General features: G+C 28.8%; 4 protein-coding genes and 2 long non-coding RNA genes across 6 annotated transcripts; 2 read left to right on the top strand and 4 right to left on the bottom strand.

Moving 5' to 3' along the window:
- Positions 1-52: 52 nt before the first annotated feature.
- LOC113362931 (tRNA pseudouridine synthase-like 1) lies at positions 53-2,983 on the bottom strand. The gene is made up of 4 exons (XM_026605426.1): positions 2,979-2,983; positions 2,700-2,807; positions 2,346-2,586; positions 53-612 (listed from the first exon to the last, which is right to left on the bottom strand). Exons 1-4 carry the CDS (start codon positions 2,981-2,983, stop codon positions 358-360), a joined length of 609 nt encoding a protein of 202 aa, XP_026461211.1. The 3' UTR covers positions 53-357.
- A 2,010-nt stretch (positions 2,984-4,993) lies between these two features.
- LOC113362930 (GDP-fucose protein O-fucosyltransferase 2-like) lies at positions 4,994-6,470 on the top strand. Its single transcript, XM_026605425.1, has 5 exons — positions 4,994-5,062; positions 5,119-5,624; positions 5,691-5,883; positions 5,939-6,116; positions 6,178-6,470. Exons 1-5 carry the CDS (start codon positions 4,994-4,996, stop codon positions 6,468-6,470), a joined length of 1,239 nt encoding a protein of 412 aa, XP_026461210.1.
- Positions 6,471-6,525: 55 nt separating this feature from the next.
- On the bottom strand, positions 6,526-7,568 carry LOC113362929 (retinol-binding protein pinta-like). Its single transcript, XM_026605424.1, has 2 exons — positions 6,779-7,568; positions 6,526-6,721 (listed from the first exon to the last, which is right to left on the bottom strand). The coding sequence occupies exons 1-2, from the start codon at positions 7,420-7,422 to the stop codon at positions 6,526-6,528; spliced, it is 840 nt and encodes a 279-aa protein (XP_026461209.1). The 5' UTR covers positions 7,423-7,568.
- Positions 7,569-8,384: 816 nt separating this feature from the next.
- Positions 8,385-11,115, top strand: LOC113362928 (ZZ-type zinc finger-containing protein 3-like). Its single transcript, XM_026605423.1, has 8 exons — positions 8,385-8,614; positions 8,706-8,819; positions 8,922-9,083; positions 9,158-9,370; positions 9,453-9,596; positions 9,773-9,955; positions 10,025-10,797; positions 10,893-11,115. Exons 1-8 carry the CDS (start codon positions 8,405-8,407, stop codon positions 11,113-11,115), a joined length of 2,022 nt encoding a protein of 673 aa, XP_026461208.1. The 5' UTR covers positions 8,385-8,404.
- Positions 11,116-20,512: 9,397 nt separating this feature from the next.
- Positions 20,513-20,964, bottom strand: LOC113363649. The gene is made up of 3 exons (XR_003365937.1): positions 20,907-20,964; positions 20,685-20,820; positions 20,513-20,596 (listed from the first exon to the last, which is right to left on the bottom strand). It is a non-coding gene; the product is annotated as an uncharacterized LOC113363649 (long non-coding RNA).
- Positions 20,965-21,161: 197 nt separating this feature from the next.
- On the bottom strand, positions 21,162-21,769 carry LOC113363648. The gene is made up of 3 exons (XR_003365936.1): positions 21,511-21,769; positions 21,404-21,436; positions 21,162-21,331 (listed from the first exon to the last, which is right to left on the bottom strand). It is a non-coding gene; the product is annotated as an uncharacterized LOC113363648 (long non-coding RNA).
- Positions 21,770-22,509: the final 740 nt, after the last annotated feature.

Here is a 22,509-nt window from a genome sequence, read left to right as displayed (position 1 = left end):
TACAACAGGCGCAGTGACAGTTGAAGCACTTTGAGGGTAAAGGTCTTGTTAGAGCAGTTACTAATTTTGGTTTTTTGGAAGGAACAGCACTAGCGCTCGACGTTGGGGCTTCACGTTTGCTAGCAATTAGGGAAGAGACTTTACTAGAGCTTGAGGAGTCCCACTGAGGTTTGGAAATGGGCATTGAGGTATTGCGTTTGTCTGAAATATCTTTGGAAGAGCTTGACGACTGTTTGGAACCCAAGGCAAACAAATCTCCTGCATGGTGGGATAATTTAGATTTACCCGAACGTTGGGAAGGGTTTAATTTACGATCCATTTTTAACAACTATTTTTATATTAATTACTTTTATCAATTTAATATTTAATGTGCCGCAAGTTCGCTGTATCATAAATTTCTTTTGAATTTTGATGCTTTTCTATATAATCAAGAGGTAACATCAAATCTTCATCACGATACTCAACATCACATAAGTACAAACCATGAGGTGGCATCGATCTTACACTAGTACACCAGGAATGTGGTGAGGGAACTTGAAGCATCGTAATAACATCTTGCTCAGTTATTCTGTGCTGTGCGACTGCTAATAAGACTCCTACCATGCGCCTCACCTAAAGAGAAAGAAATATACAACATATTAACTAGTTGTAAGTACCATTTTACCTTAAGGAAATTAGCATTTATTTTCCTATATGTATACATAATCAACTCAATCAATAAGAATTGAATTTCATCTATTTAAGCAATGTTCGAAAGTTCAGAATTAGAAAATAAAATTTTCTCCAATTGATGTATTTCAAACGTACCTGTAGATTTTTGGGTATTTTGTAAGTAGCTACTGATTATAGTTGACGATCACACTTAAATAAAATACATTTTTAGAACAATAAATGGATGAAATCAAATATGTTAAACCAAATATTCTGAAGAGGTAGTCTTAAATGTAATTTATTTAAGTGTGAACGTCAACTATAATCAGTAGCTACCTACAAAACACCAAATAACATACATATGCTTCGGCATAGATTCTGATTAGAATCGCGTAAGCGCGCAACGAAAATCAAAGGCCTATAATATTTTTAGTATGTTATTTTAGACTACAAAATCTATCTTTATGCAAAGTTACACCAAAATCATAAAAAAATCCAACATTTAATTACGAAGAAACGACCCTGCCGATCTTTAGCAGAAACGCGATTCCCAACCAATAACTTTCGAACATTTTTAAAATTGTTTCAAAATTGTGCACTAAAACGTGGACAACAATTGTTACACTTTTTTTTTGCTAATTGCAAAGAAACGGCTCTGCATATCGGCGCGCAAAACTAATCGATGCTAGTCCTTTTCGAGACACATCGAATGGCTATTAAATTTTTAAAATCGGTCCAGCCGTTTTTTTAAGAAAACGTCGATAAGTCAAAAATCGGCTCACATACATACACATACTTTTCCAATTTTGGTCTCATTTTATTTACAAAATTTTAAATTTTATATAGAAAAAAACTAGTAGTGCATGGCATCGTGTCTTAAGGCAAATTGCTGAAACTTCCTGAAACAAAAACTAAAACTTTTAAAAATCGTTTAAGAACTAAAATAACTAATTTAGGAGCTTTTAATAAGTCTTAAGATTTTTATCAAAACTTTGAAAAAATAACATTTTTGCAAATTTTGAAATTTTTGAAAAAAAAATGACTTTTTTGAACAATTTTGAACTTTTTTCTAAAACAATCGCGCTGCATTTGATGATCTAATGACCATTTCTGACCGCGAAATGGCATTGTTTTTTATTTTTTGTATTGGATCTGCGGAAACCCTAGACCTGCCTTCTCAAAAATCACCAGCTGTTTATTTCGTCAATACAAGTAAAATGTTTTTTGAATCATTCAAATCGGACGCTGCGTTCTCTCGAAAACTCGATTTCTACTTTCTGCCCTCTTTACTTAGTATCTCCGAAAAGGCTGGACCTGCCTTTACCAAAAACTAATCAGCACATCTCCCTATTAATAGGAATCGAATGGTTTTTGAACCATTCAAATCGGTTGATCCGTGCGCCCGAAAACTTGGACGAAAAGTTGTATCCATACATACATACATACATACATACACACACACATCCATTTTTTCTAAGGTATGCCAAAACGTTCAGAAACCCCTGAAACGTGAAGATATGCAAAAACTTTCAACTTCGGTAATAAAATTTAATAAAAGCACCAAGCCGGATTTTTTTGCGAAAACAAACTTCTCCATCAGGAAGTAGGTATTATATCTATCTATTGCTATATATCTATTGCAGATAGGTATTATATCTATCTATTGCTAAATCTATTTTTATCTATTTCATTACCTGTCGATATAAAAACGACTTTCCCTTAAACTTTATATCCCAGTAGTCAAAATAATTGGAAGCGTTATTGAAAGGCAAACTGGTGCTAGTTGATTTCTCTATCGAGACTTCATGTATGTATCTCAATGTGTGCACTGGAGGAGATCCTTTTGACAATGTTGTCATGAAAGTTCTAAAATCATGATAGCCTTCTAATAATTTGGCTGCTTTGCGGAAGGCTTCAACATCAAACTTAGGATTCCTAAAGGATAAAAGATAAATAATATATTAATATGTTGCATCATTCTATTTATTGTTCTATTATTCTATTATTCTATTTTATTATATTGTTGTATTATTCTATTTATTACTTACGGAATAAATATACATCTATTCTGTTCTTCGATGGGTGTTTCAACAAAATATTGCAAAATAGTTGGTCTATAGTTATTTAATGAATATTCTTGTTTTAGTATAGCCAATCTGAAATTAAAAATAATCTCACAATTATAAATCAAGATTTTATGTTTTCAATGTAATTTTACAAAATAAATTTTAGTTTGTAGTTATATTTGGTTATTAATTTTTTAAATTTATTCTCAACCACTGTATTAATCTAATAAGAGAAACAACAACAATCTCTAGATATCTTACAACATTTTAGTATTCAGTTTAAACAAATGTATTTATTATCAATCAATTATTATACCTGTATACGTAAGTCCTGCTCACCGCGTTAAATCTGCAATGAAAAGTTGGTGGCACTAATCTTGTTTTGATAACTCGCACCAGATCATTCTCCTTACGAAAAAAGGAGTTCAGGCAAACAGTTATATAATGGCAATTGTAAATTTTTGGTAAATCGAAGTGGCAAGTTGTGTTCAGAGCATGAACACCTGTATCAGTCCTGGAAATGGCATAAAATTATTAAAGATATTGAAATAATACATTTATAATATGGTATAGAAATTAATTTATATTCTGCACAATGCACAAGTTGCTCAATGTATCCATCTTAATTGTGCAATTATTCTTGACCAGAGATGTTATTTCTGGTTACAGTTCTAAAGTTCAAATGAACAAAATCAATAAAGATCAACCACAATAACCCAAAAAGGGTCACAGTTTGATTGAATCTCTATGTATTACTCAAACGCACAAATCAAATTGCATAAGATAGATATTTTTGTTTATGATTACAATCAAGTACATGACCCTATTTTGGAATGAAAAAAAAATTCCTGGTTATTGTGTATAATTGAATACTAAATTTTGATACATTATAGAAATCTGCAGGAATTGAATGGGAGATATTAACAGCCATGACACAAGATATCATAAGCTGAAATTATACCCATCGTAGATTATCACCTGCTGGAAATGGAGACTGCAGGTGGATCATGATTATTAAACCGTCCCAATGCAAGTTCAATAACTCCTTGAACAGTACTTTGATCAACTACATATGTATCAGACTTAGGCACATTCTTTTGAACACCTCTGCAATTAGAAACAACATTTAAAGGATGACTTATAGGTTAGGTTTTCAATAAAACAGATTTATAAATGAAATAATTCAATATATAATATGTTAATTAATATCTATTCGACCTGAAATACGTTCCTATATACGAGTAATTTAATAAATATCTGTGCATATTATGTTTTATATATTATTACTAATTTTTCAAGGAGTATTAAATATAACCCTGTACAATGGTTGCATGTATACACAAAAAAAAAGAAATTGTTGTAGGTATAATAGATACACAAACGTACCTTAGATTTTATTAGTTTTTAATTAATTTTAGACTCAATTTACGTTTTTAAAAGTTATTGACATAGATTTTTAATAATATTTATTTTTAAATATTTTGTAGTTGTCATTATTTTTATAAGTTGGCCGCCATGTTGGTGATCTTTAAAATGAAAATTTTAAATTTTTATGCAAAAAACTGGTTTTCAAATAAAAGAAAAAGAATAAAAAACACGATTTTATATTATTAATAGATAATTAAAATATATACGAAGATATATATACATGTGTAATATATATTTTTAATCACGTATTGCAATTAAAGTATACTTCTACACTTTTACACATCTACATCTATTAACATTGCCTAATTGATGTTTATTAACTATATAAATTAATCAAATTGTTTATCTCACTATAATTAGTACTAGAATTTGATTAAGAAATTATATTACATAAAAATTATGCAAATATATATTTATTTTAAAAACACCGCCATATTTTTTTTGTTATGAAGTTAGCTGCATATTGTGGAATATTGGCTGCAAGCACATTTAAATTTAAATAATGTTTTAGTTAGTATTAAGCATTTCATAAATTAGTTGATAATTTTGAATAAGTATTAATAATCCTATTTTTAATTATTTTAGGCTTTGTGTAATGAATTAAAATGTTTTTTAAAAATTGAACATGTATTTTTTATAACAGTTGACAACAGTGATTGCTGTAGCTGTCAAATTTTTCAAAATGTCAGAATTTATAAAAAATACATAATTTTTAAGATTAAATAATAAATAAAATCGTGATATAAAAATAATATTAGTCGTTAATAAATATGTAATATATTATATATATTAAATTACCATTTGATGATATTAATACTAGCCAAAACCTTAAACCAAAGATAACCAATATGTTTAAACTTTATATTTTACTATTATCTTTAGTTCTAATAATTTGTGATACTCAAAATGAGCAAAAAGTCTGTTCAAATCAAGTTCTGAATGTGAAACCATTAACATTAATAAATACAACGAGCACACATATATTTTCTACGATGTAAACAAGCCCGAAGGCTTCAACTTACGGAGAGATGTATACATAAGAATGGCTACATTTGTTAAAATTTTAAACAAAATGAAAATTAAAAGATTTGTACTAGTACTTCCACCATGGTCAGATCTGTTTCATTGGAAATCCAAACATTTAAATCAAAATTCAATCCCGTGGAATGAATTTTTTGATGTAGATAGTTTGAATAAATATGTTCCCGTTGTGGAGATGAAAGATTATTTTGCATATCATAATATTTGGAAAAAAGAAAGTCCTGTGATTGATGAGATTTTTATATTGAAACATTTCGAAGAGATGTTTGAAACTGGTAATTTTCAAGATAAATATGAGTATACAAATGATTGTAAAGAAAAAACTGAGTTGAATGATTTATGGGGGTACAATAATGTAACTTTTGGTACTGTAAAGTGTTTAAAATTTCAAGGAACTACTAGTTTGTTGAAGAATATAATCAAAGACAGCAAAGCCAAGTATATATTAATGCATACATCAGTTTATATTTAATAACAATAACTTATATCATTTAATTATTTTAGTTCAATAATGTTTGCTCATGCTGAAATACCTTTGCATGATACGTGGGGCTCTCCTGAGTTTTGGAGAGCTCGTAGAAGTATGAGGTTTAGTCAAAACTTAGTCAAACTTGCCAATGATTTTAGAAAGACTTATTTAAACTCAACAGATGACAATGATAATACTTTAAGACCTTTAAGTTGGAAAGATGAAAAGGTACAAAAAATAGATGATGTTTAAAATAATTTTATATACATATATTAATTTTTAGTATAATAGAAATGCAATTGGTGGAAATTATATATCAGTGCATTTGCGCAGACAAGATTTTTTATGGGGTCGCTCAAAACACATTCCAAATATAAAGTATGCAGCACAACAAATTGAAAAAAACTGCAACAAACTACAAATATTTACTGTATTTTTAGCAACAGATGCCTCCTCTATAGGTATTTCATATTGCAAATGTATTTTATATATAAAAAGTATTTTATTCCATGTTTTTTCCAGAAATAAGTGACTTGAGGTCCTTTTTGGAACCAAAAATTAAAGTCTACACTTTCAAACCAACATCAGATATCGAAATGAAAATTAAAGATGGAGGCAAAGCGATTGTAGAACAAATAATTTGTTCCTATGCCAAATATTTCATAGGGACTTATGAATCTACATTTTCATTTCGAATACAAGAAGAACGTGAAATCTTAGGCTTCCCAAAAACAACAACCTTCAATAGACTTTGTGGAGACAAAGAGACTGATAAAAAATGTTCTCAAACAACTGTATGGAGTATAATGTTTTGATAATAGAATTTTTTATTATACAAAATATATATAAAATTTTACAAAATCACAGATTTTATGTTTGTTGATTTGTGGACATATCGTTTTTGAGCCAGTCTCGATACAAGTTTAATTGTTCTTTCCAATAATTTGTTAAATCTTTAAAAAACATTTTAGGATTCTTGACACATTCTTCAGGAAGTCCTGGAATGTCTAAAAGACCTGTTCTGTGGACAGTGACTCGATCACGAAGCTTTTTGGTCATGAATTTCCTAAAACCAAATTATGTGAACATAAATTTTAACATAAATATGACTGCAGGTACTTACATAAAGACATCAAGTACGATGTTAACAAAACTGGGAGCATTAACAAAATCCAGTCTCTTCACCATTGTTGGGTAGAATTTCCAACTATCAACTAACTTCTTAATCATCCCCGGATGCAACTGCAAGGCATGCCCTAAAGTAACATTCTCAAGATCAAAAATAGCAACAACTCCATATACAGATACACTTTCATCCAAATGTAAAGCTAAATCCATAATCATTTGCCCGATTTTAAAAACATCATCTTGTAAATGCTTTTTGGGATCGTGTGCAGCCGCTTTAATTACCACAATCAATCTATTATGAGCATCTTTTGTTTTTAGAGGTAAAAACACTCCTAAATCAATAAGTTCTTGGATTTCACACAAATGAGGGTCTCTATTTTGGTACCATTCTGTTATTTTAGATCTGGCTATGTAGAAATGCTTGATTTTGGCTATTGTTTTAGGAATATCAAATTTGCAGCCTCTTAAAAAATGTAAGATTGATACTGGATCGTTTCTGGCTTTTATATGAGGGTTGTCTTGGATCCATTCTTGGATTTCCCTGATACTATCATTCCGGATTGATTCGGTTTCACCCAAATATTCTTCAGCATATAAATAATCTTCAGCAGACAAAGTGCATTTATAAAGTTCTGACATTTTAAAAATACTTTCTTATATATAAAGAATTGCAATGGTAGATTTACTCGTTGATTGTAATTTGATAAGTTGCAAGGTAAGCAAATGCAAATACTAAAATTTTATGCTTACCAAGCTTGAATTGTACATGTATATTATTTACTAATTAATTCTAATTATAAAAATTTTAGTACAAAAGCTAAAAAATACAGTTGATAATACTGACTAGAGGAAAGACCAGAAATGACATTGTTTATACAAAATATATTTAGTAGTACAAAAAAACGTAAAAATATAATAAACTTGACATGATATTTAAAACTGAATAGAAAAATTATAAAATAAAAATCATGCAAAAGACATTTTTACTGATAACATAAATTTATTTAGTGTTGCCTTAGTTGAATTGGATTCTCATGAGAAAAATGGCGCAAAATTTAAATTTTATTAGTTTTATTTAAATATTTATTGTAAAATACATATTATTAATTGTTATACTATTTATAATTCTTCAAAATTGAAAATTAAAATGAATTTAAATATTCAAAAACATAAAACTAAATATTCATTCATTCATTTTTATTAGAATCTTCTTTTATCTATGATTAGAATCTTGTTAGACTTTTCTGATGAGTATAAAAGCGCCAAATTTAAATTTTATTAGATGTATTCAAATATTTTATAAAAACTAGATATTATTAGTTGTTGTACTATGTTTATTTCTGAATTTAGTTGAAAATTAAAAAGTAAATTCAATTTAATAAACAAAATCATAAAACTAAATATTTATATTAGAATTTCTTTTTAGAACTTTTCAAAACGTCAGAAAGTGAGGTTATGTCCCAACATGTTATAACCTGTGAACAAAAACACATTTATTTTTTAAAATAAATCATTATATTTAACGCTTATTTAATTACTTTCATATCAAAATATTATGAAACAAAAAATACACCTATTATCAATAAACTAGTTAACAAATATCATCTATTATATTATCATCATGGATAATTCCTTGGACAAGGCAGAGTTTTCTGACAAAGACTCCAATTCAGTCGATGAAAGTACTTCTTCACAAGAAAATTTATTTTCACAAGATCCTGATGAATTTTTCTTTGAATCTGACCATTTAGCTTTGAGAAACAATAAAGATTATCAGAAATTATTAAGGGCTTACATTTTGCTCAGTGCTCAGAAAGATGAAATGTTAAAGGTAATAAATAAGACAAAGGTGGATAAATTGAGATCAACTACACAGTTTTGTAATATGTATAAGAAATGTCTAAAATCTGTTTGCTTTTCAGAATTATGATACACTAAATGCAGCCCTAACGTTGTCACAAGAAAAACCTGTGGAGTTTGTTAGTTCTTTACGAAGCGGAGAGTTAAAATTACCTGACAGAATCACACTGGTTAATGTAATTAAAATGAACAATACATTTGTATATATATATATATATATATATATAATATATATATATATATATATATATATATATATATATGTATTATTTTTCTAGATTCCACAAATTGATCTGCAACAGTACGAGAATAAAGTTCCTGAGTATTTATTAAACAAAGCAAAAAGTATTTACAACGATGATAAACAACAAAGTACATCTAATGAAAAAATCGATTCTTATCGCTTGACAGAAAACAGACATTCTGCAAAATCTGATAAAGTATTAATTTTAAAGTTTTTATCAACTCAAAGTATGTTTTCTTTATCAATTTTATTATTAGTATTTTTTTATAGTTGTGGACAGTTGCTGAACAACGCAGATTGGAAGAATTATTAATTGAATTTCCTTCAGAAGAAGTTGAAATGCGTAGATTTGCAAAAATAGCAAAAGCTTTAGGTAATAGGACTACGAAACAAGTGGCAAGTCGAATACAGAAATATTTTATCAAACTGCATAAAGCAGGTTTGCCTGTTCCTGGTAGATTGCCCAGGATGCGCCCCGGAAAGGTAACAATATTAATTGTCTTTTGGTTTCTAGCAACAATATATGTAAAATGTATTTGTTATTTATCTAAATTTTTGGTTACAGAGGTCTTTAAAAAATTCTGTATTTCATAATTCATTCAGTTTGATTAAACCTTCGACATTCTTTCCAACATTGACAATACCAAATGGGTTACAAAGTTTGCACAATCAGAATACTCAGAATGTTATTGCGCAAGTACCCAAAGAGGTAAATTTATATATATATATATATATATATATATGTATATATATATATATTATATATATATATATATATATATTACTTTCTGGATTCTTTGTTCGAAGCTCTACAAAATATTTACAAATTCAAGACTCTATCATCTAATATATATATATATTAATCTTATTAAATCTAAATTTTAGATTTCTGAAGTAGATAATTACACAGATGATGAAGTAACAGAATCAGACACCAATTCTGATGATTCAACAAATGAAAACGATACTATGACTGTTGATAAATATTCTTTACGTATTTTGAAAAGGGTTTTAAAAGATAAACAAAAAGATGACTCAAGACCTTATAGTGTACATGTTAGACACACTGTAAGTACAATTGCAATTATATGATTAATTTGTCTCATGATTGTTTTATCAATGGCTATATTTTTTTAGTGTGACTTCTGCAAAGAATCTCCAATCATAGGAACTCGTTGGCATTGCATGGATTGTAGAAACCGATCCATAGATTTTTGTTCCGACTGTTTTGTGGCTCAAACTGAAGACTTGGAGAAAGTAACCCATCCTTTATCCCATAACGTTGTTCCTTTCAGAAGCAAAAGTGATAATAAATCTAAAGATATAAAGCCTACAATAATAAAAGAAGAAACAATAAAAACTGATAATGATACCGTCACATTTACTCCAAAAATAGAAGCTGATTACTTTGAATATTTAACAAAAAAGTTTCAGAACAAGGAAGTCACTTCAGAAACTTTTATAAATGAAATGTTAAGTTTGAATTTTGGTAAATGCAATTTGGTTGTGCAAGAAGACAAATTATCAACAGTTAGTGCTCAAGATTTTTTTAAAGACAAAACAATAATGAATATTTTCAAACACCCAGATCTACACAATAACATATTTGTTGATTGTGATGAGTCTGTTAATGTAAAATTACTAAAAAGTATTGATAAGGATGTTTTAAATTCAAATTTGGATTTGAGTAAACCAAGAGTGATTTCTGAGCTACTGGATCATGATTATAGCTTCTCGTGTGAAGAAATTGAAGTCAAAAAAGAGAAAGTGGACAAAAGTTTTGTAAATGATATTACTCATGATGATAAAAATGATTGTGGAGTAATAAATGATGGAGAAGATTTGTTGCTTTTGAACAATTATCAATTAGTTAATGAAGAAATGATCAATATAGGAAGAGAAAAGAATTAGTATAAAATATATATTACTAACTTTGTATAATGTTTGTAATAAAATTACTAAAAAGTATTGATAAGGATATTTTAAATTTCAATTTGGATTTGAGTAAACCAAAAGTGATTTCTGAGCTGCTGGATTATGATTATAACTTCTCGTGTGAAGAAATTGAGGTTAAAAGAGAGAAAGAGGACAAAAGTGTTGATGATAATATTACTCATGATGATAAAATTGATTGTGAAGTAATAAATGATGGAGATGTGTTGCCTTTGAACAATAATCAAATAATTAATGAAGAAATGATCAATATGGGAAGAGAAGAGCTTGTGTAATATATGTATATATATATATATATATATATATATATATATATATATATATATTTATAATGTATACATTTTTACTGTAAATTTGATATAAATAATGTTGAGATAGAAAGTCTTCAAGTGTATCCATATTTTTAAGTTTGTGAGTTATAATGCCAAGGTTTGTACAAGCCAGTTTTAGATTTTAGCATTAAGAAGAAACGTCTTTAATATATAATAATAACTTTTATAATGTGTATAATAATATACTTTTGTATTATTTTGTACATCTATTTTTATTTCTAACGTTGCAAAAACATTTTGAATTTTGAATTTTGGCGCGATGACGCCATGTTTTAAATGTTTTGACAGTTGTTTGAAAAACGTCTTGTTTGCTTAATGGCTAATTTAAATAGTTTAGGTTGAATAAATATGTTTATAACATTTATATTTATTTTCATGTTTATATTTATTATATCAAATTAGTAATTATCATATAATTAATGTCTCAGTGAGCAGATTCATCAATTGTATTGGAATATTTAGTAAGCAAAATCAAGAACAAATCAGAAATTAGATGATATTGATAAATCAGATTTATTTTGTGAAGAATTTGGACAAGATTCGACTCAAATAAAATTCAATGCAGAATCTCATGCAAGTAGTAATCATTTTTCTATATCTTGCTGAATTGATGACTAACTTCTAATGGGTGTTTGATACCCATTCATTTCGAGTGATTGGAATTACAAAATCTAATCGAATGCTTTATAAATAATTCAAATCGGTTGAGCGGTGCTCCCAACAACGTCGACGAACAATTGTATCTATACATACTTACATACTACATGCAATTGACTCAGACATCATTTTTTTCTAAGGTATGCCAAAATGTTCAGAAACCCCTGAAAGGTGAAGATACAAAATTATTTTTTTCGATTCTTGGACGATTACTATATAACTTACCAATATCAATTCATTTTTTATTTGGTTGCTGTAATATATATTTAATTTATAAAATAAACAAATTTATGTATACAATAAATTTATTAAAAGTGTCCAAATAAATAAATAAATATATAATTATAAATATTCAATATAATTTTTCTGATTAAGAAGAAATTGGTCATGATTAACAAAAATCCTACTAGTCTTCTTCCGGATCTCATTTGCCTGTTTCTGATCCATGAGTTAGAATTATCTCTGTTCCAGATTATCCTGACTAACTTCTAGATCCAGAAGATTAAAATTCAGAAGATAGAATTTATGATTGTCCTATTCCAAATGATCACATGTCTCCATTTAGTGGTTCTTGTCCAGGATTTGATGCTCCTGGTTTACTTACTATATCGACAGGTTCTCTATCTGGTTTAGAAGCTTCTGAAATTGGTTTGTTTGGGGGTACTCCAGATGTTGCTGCAGCTCCAGCTCCAGCTCCAACTGCCAATGAAGATTATAAGTATTGAATTAATTATTTCATAAAAATTGTGGAATTATTTTTTAGAAAAATTTAAGGTTTTATGTTTTCTTTCAGGCAGATTACATAAAAATTATACTTTATCAAGGACTTTTCTGGCAATGCTATGTGGAAGTATTATTTAATCCAGTAAGCACAAAAGGTAGCAAAACCATTTATGAATATTTATTACCATTATCATTAGCATCACTACAACTTCCTTCAACACATTTTCTAGCCTTGTCGTCAAAATAGTATCCGGGACTACATGATTGAAGAACTGGTTTCTTTCCTACTTTTCTACAAAAATAATATTTAGTACAGTCAATTTCGTGGGATCTCAAAGGCCCAAACAGCAGACATGTGCGAGCTGTAAAAATAATTAAATTTTGAACATGAAATACTTTTAGAAATGTTTTAATCCAATCTACCTTTTTTTACTGATAACTGATCTTCTACTTGAATTTTCTTTGTATTTATATCAGTTAAAGATGTTTCATCATTGTTTTCAGTAACATCTTGTTTTGGATCTTCAGGATTTGATTCCTGAGTCAAAGAGGTATCAACCACTTCTTTAGATTTGATTGGAACAGTTGATTGATCATCAGCTTGGTCTAATGGTACAGACAAAGATGCTGCTATCAGCAGACCAAAAACGAGTAAATACGTCTGGAAAAGGAACAAAATGGATGGTAATGCGATTAGATGGCTATGACAATTGGAAATGAAAGATTTGTAGACGGTAAGTGTTTTTTATATATGAAATGCTATAAAATTTAAGATCAAATTTTACTAAAATAAGAGAATAAATTTACTGTGTAATTTATAATACAAAACACAACTAGTGGTGTATGGCATCATGCCTTAAGGCAAATTGCTGGAACTTCTCGTTCCGTAATTAAATATTCGAGGAATATTAAATGTTTTCAAATAGATTATTATAAATACTGTAACATTGTCTAATATATATTTTATAAGAATTATATAAGTAAGCTTTAAAACTTCAGCTAGAATTAAAATAAATATAAGAATTATTTTCCATATTAAAAAAATATATTTTCTGGAAATTGAAAAGAAAATCTTTTTCCAAAAGCAATCTTTTTGTCAACACAAGGAGAAAGTTTATTGAATCACTCAAATCAGATGCTTTTTTCTCAAAAACTGCCATTTTTTGCACATTTAGCTCAATAACTCCGAAAAGGTTGGACCTGCCTTTGCCAAAAACTAATCAGCACATCTCCCTATCAATAGGAATCAAATGTTTTTTGAATCATTCAAATCGGATGCTCCGTTCTCTCAAAAACTCGATTTCTATTTTCTGCATTCTTTGCTCTGAATCTCCGAAACGCCTGAATCTTTGCCAAAAACTAATCACTACATCTCCCTATCAATAGGAATCGAATGTTTTTTTAACCACTCAAATCGGTTAATCCGTGCGCCCAAAAACGTGGACGAAAAATTGTATCAGAATGTTCAGAAACCTTCCTAAGCGTCCGATTTGAATGATTGAAAGACCTTCCTGCTTGTTTTAACAAAATAATTGCTTTTAGAAAAAAAAATTGTTTAATTTTTTTTTTAGATATTTTTTTGTATATCGAAAATAATTTAGATTTTATTTGTAATTCTGACAAGTTCTAATATACTTTAAATAAATATTTTCAACTATGCAATTCAGTTTATATAATTCTTATAAATATTAGACAATGTTTATTAAATTAAATTATATAGCCGATTGGCGTATAATAAATAAATAAATAATAATATATGTTACATTATTTATTTTTAATAATCTATTTGAAAACATTTAATATTCCTCGAACATTTCGTTACGATACGGAAAGTTCCAGCAATTTGCCTTAAAGCATGATGCCATCCATACAGATATATATATTTATTTATCTATCAATATAAATGTGAATGCATTTTTGTGTAAATAAAAACACGTTTATATGTAAATTTAATAGCCAGATGCATCTATGTTGAAATTTCACTAATCAAAACAATTATTAAAACGTTGACCTTTTTTAACATTGACCTGATAACGGCATTTTTCGAATTTCCGGATACGGTAATGTACAAATCGTTTAAAACTGGTCAAGAATTATAAATTTGAATAATTAAACACACAAAACAAATCCAAGCGAACCACAAACGTTTGATGGAAAGGAAAATTTGTTACGTAACCAAGGGTTGCGTTAATAATACGTTGCTGTTACGTACAATCATGGACGCGAATCGACATGGAAGTATAGTTACTACATTTTTTCGTAGATTTTTTTACGTTGATTTATAAATTTATTATAAGATAAATTTAATATATGAAATTTAATATATAAAATCCCCCTTGGTGATACATGGTGAGGGGGCGTCCATTAATCACGTGAGGTTTTTAGGGGGAGGAGGGGTTTGACAAAAAATCACGAAATATTTCGTGATATTAATGTCACTTGGGGTTGGGGGTATATATTTTTTACCTGATTTTTTTTTAAATTTAAACATTAAAAAAAAATAAAAAAATTTACAAACTAAAAATACACATAAAGTTTTGTGGGGGCGGGGCGGTATCTTTGAATATTACCACCTATCACCAAGGGAGAGGGGGTAGTCTAAAAATCCTTGAAAAATTGATCACGTGATTGTTGGATGCCCCCCTGATCTTTAAAATTAGACCCCCTTTTCCTCCACAACATCACGCGTACTTTTAGTACCTAGAAAAAAAAGTTGAATTTTTTGTTGAAGAATTTTAGATTATTTTTTTAATTGCTGTAAAAAATAAATACACGTGATATCTTACTAGACCCCTCCTCTCCTACGTGATAATTTGTGATTTTCTTTTAGGCTAGTTATTATTTAAGGTTAAAAAATTATGATGGTAAATGTGTAGTCCAGATTTTTTTAAAATGAAACCACTCAATACATTATAATATTTTAAATTTAATTTAGTATTACTTACAATCTGTTTCATGATCACAAAAACTACTTAAAACTATACACACGATCACTCCCTAGTAATTTTAAAAAGAAACTGCCAAAGATCTTGTTGTTGGCACATATTTATATGTTATTTTATACATAAATATCTACTAATAAACATGCTCATCTATTAAACATATAAATAAAAAACTTGTTTATATGCTAATTTTATAGCCAGATGGATCTATGCTAAAATTTCACGTATCAAAACAATCATTGAAACGCTGACCTGTTATAACATTGATCCAATAACGGTATTTTTGTTGATATACTTATTTGGCAGTAACAGTTGTAGAAGTATGGATTAAAATAACTAAAACAAATTATAAATTACAACAATTAAACAATTTGTTGCGTTATTGAATTTACTAATAAAATACTAATTTAAATGCTTCTCCAGTAATTAAGAAAGAGTGCGCGATTGAAGTAAAACTTATTTGCTACTGTACAAGTTGGTATTTACGTAAAACTAAATCCATCATATAACAATTTTGAATAATGTTTATTAGTAATATGGTAAGACTCGTGATGCACACATTTATTAGGGACAACCATTATACACATTTATATAATGATAAAATATATATTTATAATAGCATTAAAAATATGTATAACATTTAAAAACAATAATGTAATTAAAGTCATACTTCAAATATGACATGATCGGTTTGTCATTGTAATTAGCGTTTAGAAATGAATCTTCATTAGAGAAATGAAGTAATTGCTGATTAATAAATTCTATAATATTCGTTCACACAGTGGATTATGTTAAACAACGCCTAAACAAATATTGTTTTTGCAACTTCACTCATCATGTAATTGTGTTTGAAGAACTTTATGTAATTAAAATTAACATACATTCATTGACTTTTTCACTGGCGATACAGTCTCATTCTTTGAACACCTGTAATATCTGTCTTGCCTAAAAAATATTTTCCATTTTAATAACTTCAAAGATTTATAGAAACTACGAATAATATAGAAATAACTTCTAATCAATAAACTTACGTTTAGTACTCGGCACAAATGCTTAATTTGTTTTATTATCTTTAAGGAACAAGGTAAAATATTCTTCTGATTCAGGCATTTTTCATTAAATTAAGATTTGTACTACGATGTAACTTCAAAATGGTAATTTATCTATGCCGATTTGCTTGTTGATATCGGTACGCATACAACGTTGATGCCGGTACGCAAACAACGACAGATCTCTATTCACATACGCGATGACTAATCATAATCGACCCGTATAGAAATGATATCATCGAGAGCGAATGACGAATCATTGGCACTCAACTCCGCCCTAACGCACTTCTGTTGCATTTGAAAAAATTTACAACCTAGTCGCGCCTAAAGAAGTTTTACTTCAATAATCGTTTTTTCTTTATATGATCTACGGGTCAACTTGTCACATGTCTACCTCTCCACATTCATTCTCGTCTATCTTTTTATCCCTCTACCTGTTTACCTGTGCACCTGGTTACCTGACGGTGGTAACCACCTGTTTACCTGTCTACTGGTTCATCTGTTTACCTGCTTACTTGTGTATTTGTTCACCAGCTTACTCTTATGTTTATTTATCTATGAGCTTACCTGTCTTTCAGTTTATCAGTCCATCTGTCTGTCTGTCTACATGCTTTCCGTTCAACTTTTTTGCCTGATTACCTGCAAACCTGTATACTGATTTACCAATATTTCTACTTATATACTTAATATAAGTATACTTAATTAATCAATAATAATCATTTAATAACCAAAGATCATATTTGATCAATAAATGTAGTTCTTTTTTTCAATTTTTTTCTGCATCTCCAAAACGACTGGATCTGTCTTCACAAAAATGTAATCAATTCTTCAAAGCGTCAACACATCAGTAAAATATTTTTTCAATGATACAATTTGGTTGCTACAATTTTCAAAAACTGCCATTTTTAGCCTTTTTTGCACTTCATTCCCCAATCGGGTTGACATGTTATTGCCAAAAACTATTCATCACTCCCCATCAATAGGAATTGAATGTTTTTTGAATAATTGAAATTGGATATGCACTGAATGAAGATTAGTCAAATTTGAGCTTGTAGCACTTGCAAGATTTATTAAGTAAATTTCAAACCTATCTCTTTATTTTTTAATAATTTGATGGATGCTTCAATAAAATCTTTTTTGGTTTACTATTATATTTATGTTTAACTATTTGAAAAGCTTTATGCTACTAAAGCATTAAATAATTTTACAGCATTTAAAAGAAAAAACTTATATTCTTGTAAAAATAAATAAATAAATATATTACAATAAATATTAGACATATTTAAATTCAGATCCTAAGGTTCTTTTCCTGAAACTAGTCATGTTTCAAAAAATCCTACTAATTCTGTTCCAAATGTTCTTTCTCCTGTTTTTCAGGCACTACATCTACCTCCTGATCTACTTTTTGATCCTTCTCTGTTTCAGATGATGCTTCTTCTGTTCCTGATTTAACTCCGGATTCGGAAGATCCTTCTTCTGATGCAGATCCAACTTCGGATGATTGATTTCCTGATTGAACTTCCGTTTCAGATGATGCTGCATCTGATTCTGGTACAGATTTGCGAAGTAGATCAACGAGTGGTGGTAATCCAACATCAACATCAACTGGATCTTTATCTGCGCTTTCTGGTTTTGAAGAAGAATCTACTGATGGTGGTGCTGGTGGTGCGGGAGGTGCAGATTGCGCAGGTGGTGCTGGTGGTGCAGGAGGTGCACTTTCTGGTCCTAGATTTAATAAATGGAAAAATTTGAGAAATTATTTTTTAGGAATTAGAATATCTAATGAAGAATACTTTGTTGAGGACTTTTCTGGCAATGCTATGTGAAAGTATTATTTAATCCAGTAAGCACAAAAGGTACCAAAACCATTTATAAATATTTATTACCATTATCATTAGCACCACTACAACTTCCTTCGACACATTTTCTAGCCTTGTCATCAAAATAGCATCCGGGATTACATGATTGAAGAACTGGTTTCTTGCCTACTTTTCTACAGAAATAATATTTAGTACAATCTACCTCGTGTGATCTCAAAGGCCCAAACAGCAGGCATGTGCGAGCTGTGAAAATAATTGAATATTGAATACAAATACTTTTAAAACTGATGATCCAATCCAATTTACCTTTTTTTACTGATAACTGATCTGCTGATTGAATTTTCTTTGTATTTAAATCAGTTGAAGATGTTTCATCATTGTTTTCAGTAACATCTTGTTTTTGATCATCAGGATTTGATTCCTGGGTCAAAGATGTGTCAACTACTTCTTCAGATTTGATCGGAACAGTTGATTGATCATCATCTTGATTCAAAGGTACAGATAAAGTTGTTGCTATCAGCAAACCAAAAAGGGATAAATATGTCTGGAAACAAAACAAAATCGATGGTAATGGAATTAAGTAGATCAAAAATATATAACAATTACGCGATTTATAGAAGCTGAATGCACCTTTTCATAAATAGCAACAAAATTGAATATTTGGGAACGAATTTTATTAAAATACTAGCTGTACTTGATCTAGCTTTGCTGTGTTATACATACAATTAAAATTTTAATTTAATTTTAAATCAAAACAAAACCACTCAATAGAAATTTAGTGAAAAACTTCTACAAAAGGGTGATTGACCAGTAATCGACCTGGTTAAATGTGATTAATAATATTTAAAAGTATAGCAGGAAGGTGAAAATTGGGGATTGCATGTATTTTTCAATCCCACATTTTAAATAAGTTAAAAAAAGTGTTGGACAATTCTTCATGAACATATTTTTTTTTTGTGTAAAATTGGGCTTATTCATAATCTCAAAAAATCTCCATCAAAATTCAATTGAAAAAGTTCACTGATAGAAAGAGAAAAACTATTTTAAAGAATTTTTTTAAACAAAACGACTGCAGGTATATTGATATCATTTGATTAATAATATTGATAATAATATTCTTGTAATGTTATCTAGTATTACTTACAATTTGTTTCATGACACTAACACTTTTTAGCACTACACACAATAACTTCTTAGCAATATTATCGGAACTGGTAAAGATTTTGCAATGAACTTCTATTTATATATTAATAATACATGTATATCAACTAATAAACATATTAATCTGTTAATATAAATGTGCATATATTTTTGTATATATAAAAACTGGTTTGTATGCAAATTTTATAGCCAGATGAATCTATGTTAAAATTTCACAAATCAAAACAATTATTGAAACGTTGACCTGTTTTAACATTGACCCAATAACGGTTTTGTTGATGATTTGCGGATATTAATAGTATGATACAGTTCTAGAATCATAAATTAAAATAAATAAATCACAAAATAAATCCTGGTAAACCACAAAAGTTACATTCAGGAAAACTTTATGGATGCTGATGTAGATATTTCGTTTTTGTTCGTTACGTGGCAGCTACGTTACGTGCGTTTCGTACATTTATCATTCAAAATCACAAATATGTTTCATTATTAATTTTTAATAGTGAGAAGTTTGTTTTCGCCACAAAATTCAATTCTAACAGTTTTATTGTAACGAACAAGAAGCATACCCAGTAAACCACAAAACGTAACAAAGCCATGAACGTTACGTAACGCTGGCACGTCCGCACGAATCAGGTACGTAACCTGGGAGGCACACAGAAGTATCTATTTCGCGGGCAAGAACGTAACGGCTGTTTCGTTGCACACTAATACACCGCGGTTACATTTTTGCTACGTATCTAAATTGAATAAAAAAGCGTGTAGGTGTCTTTTATGTTACATACTTATTTAATTAAATTTCCTGCAAATATAGAATATTAATAATAATTTCGGATATTTAGTAATTTTATTAAATATTATCATTTACAATATACAAAATTTACATATTACATAGTTAACATTAGAAAACTAAAATTTGATAGTCCATAAAATGTTAGCCTATAAAAATAATTATTTATTTATTCATAATATGTATTATGTTTAACTCTCTTGGCAATTTCAGTTAAATCAGACTTGGCAAAGTTAAGTCTTGCGTTAAATATGTTCAACTCACTTGCATCTGTTAATGTATCTAAAATAGAACCAAACATCTTAGAAACATTGTACACAAATTTTGAATTGAAAACATTGTGAACAAATTAGTCATTTGTGAACATTACCTCTAAGCATACTCATTATTTGAAGTTAATGACTATGTAGTTCCTACGATCATATGACAGAGATAATTATTCCATAAACACACACTCAATTTTCTTGCATTGATTTTATCCTATTAATTTTCAAGATCTGAATTACCTAAAAGTAAAAACACTACAAATTAGTACTAAATCATATTAGTTAAAATTCTGTAATGCAAGATCATCAGGCTCGAAATACTCAACAATTCATGTTCTCTTCAACACTTAATCCATATAATGTGTGATATCCGGTGCATTCTTTGTTTTCCTTCTTGAATGTTTTTAAGTCTTGCTTGTTCTTTGGTGACAATTTATCTCTTGATTAGAGCAAATTTCCCTAGTTTGAATTCCATTTTGACATAACCCATAGGGGTTATGAGCACTCTTCTCTACAATTGAAAAGCAATTTATATCAGTTTTTGCTTAACTGAGAGTTCTGATACTAATGAAATTATAAAGAATATGTATGATACCATATATATTACACTTATCTACCTATAATATTCATATCATATCACTGAATTGAGGTTATGTGATTTTTGACTGGTCTGTCAGAAATTTCAATAATTATGTGATAAATCAATTATCACAATACATAAACAGAATTTGCATTGCACATGACCTATATACTGAAAATAACTAATTAGTCATTAATACAATAATTTGTAAATTAAAAAAAAAAACAGTACAATTATACTCACCTTTGCTGGTTTCGTATTAAATATGTGAATTTCCTAAAAGTAAAACATTACAAATTAGTACTAAATCATATTAGTTAAAATTCTCTTTGTGTAAAACATTAATATACCTATTCTGTAATACAATATCATCACTTAAGAAATACTCCACAATTCATTTTCTTTTCAACACTTAATCTTAATATGTGTTCTTATTTATCGATATGTGTTCTTATTTTTCTTCTTGCATGTTTTTAAGCCTTGCTTGTTTTTTTTTTGGTGACAAAGGATTAATAATTTCTAATATATTATCTAACTTTGTATTTATCTTCTCTATTGGAGAAAATTTCCCTAGCTTGAAATCCATTTTCGTAGGGGTTATCAGCACTATAATTTTCTCTACAATTGAAAACCAACTTATATCAATTTGTGCTTAGCTAAATAGTTCTGATACTAATGGAACTATAAAAAATGAATATGTATAAAACTATATAACTTACTTCTCTTTTTCATATATCACTGAATTGAGGTTATGTTTCTGACTGGTGTGTTAGAAATTTCAATTATTACATGACAAATCAATTATCACAATACATGAACAGACTTTGCATTGAAGGCGGCCTATATACTGCAAAGGACTAAACATTATTATAATAATTTATAAATTAAAATATATTTCAGTACAATTAGACTCACCTTGTTTGTCGGTTTCATATTAAATACTTTTCCAGCTGACTGTTTAACTAATTTCTACAACTGATTTCGCACTAAATATAAAAGCAATTAATAAATAACGCTTCAATAAAGGAAATATCTTGCATTTCAAACATACACGATAAAATACTCAATTATGCGTCCACGATGCACTGACCGAGTTAACCTATATTTAATTTGACATTTCGATCATAAAACACTTCACGGCTATTCTCAAAGGCGAATCTATGTGACCGTGCAACGTACCACGCCACGTACCGACAGATGCGAACAAAGCAGTATTGTAAACGTTTAAACGCGTCGACGGTGGTTAAAGCTCACAACTATACGTAACAGCATCGGTTCGTTTACTTAACATCAGTTTCGAAACGAAAGTTACAAAATGTGTTACGTGGTGGTAACTTCTGTGGTTTACT

The sequence above is a fragment of the Ctenocephalides felis genome, unplaced genomic scaffold, assembly GCF_003426905.1.
Source record: "Ctenocephalides felis isolate EL2017-DRISC unplaced genomic scaffold, ASM342690v1 CF-g0.4_SCAFFOLD_00845, whole genome shotgun sequence".
Lineage (NCBI taxonomy): Eukaryota > Metazoa > Arthropoda > Insecta > Siphonaptera > Pulicidae > Ctenocephalides > Ctenocephalides felis.
Note: the sequence above shows the minus strand (reverse complement) of the source record. Positions and strands in the feature narration are given on the sequence as shown.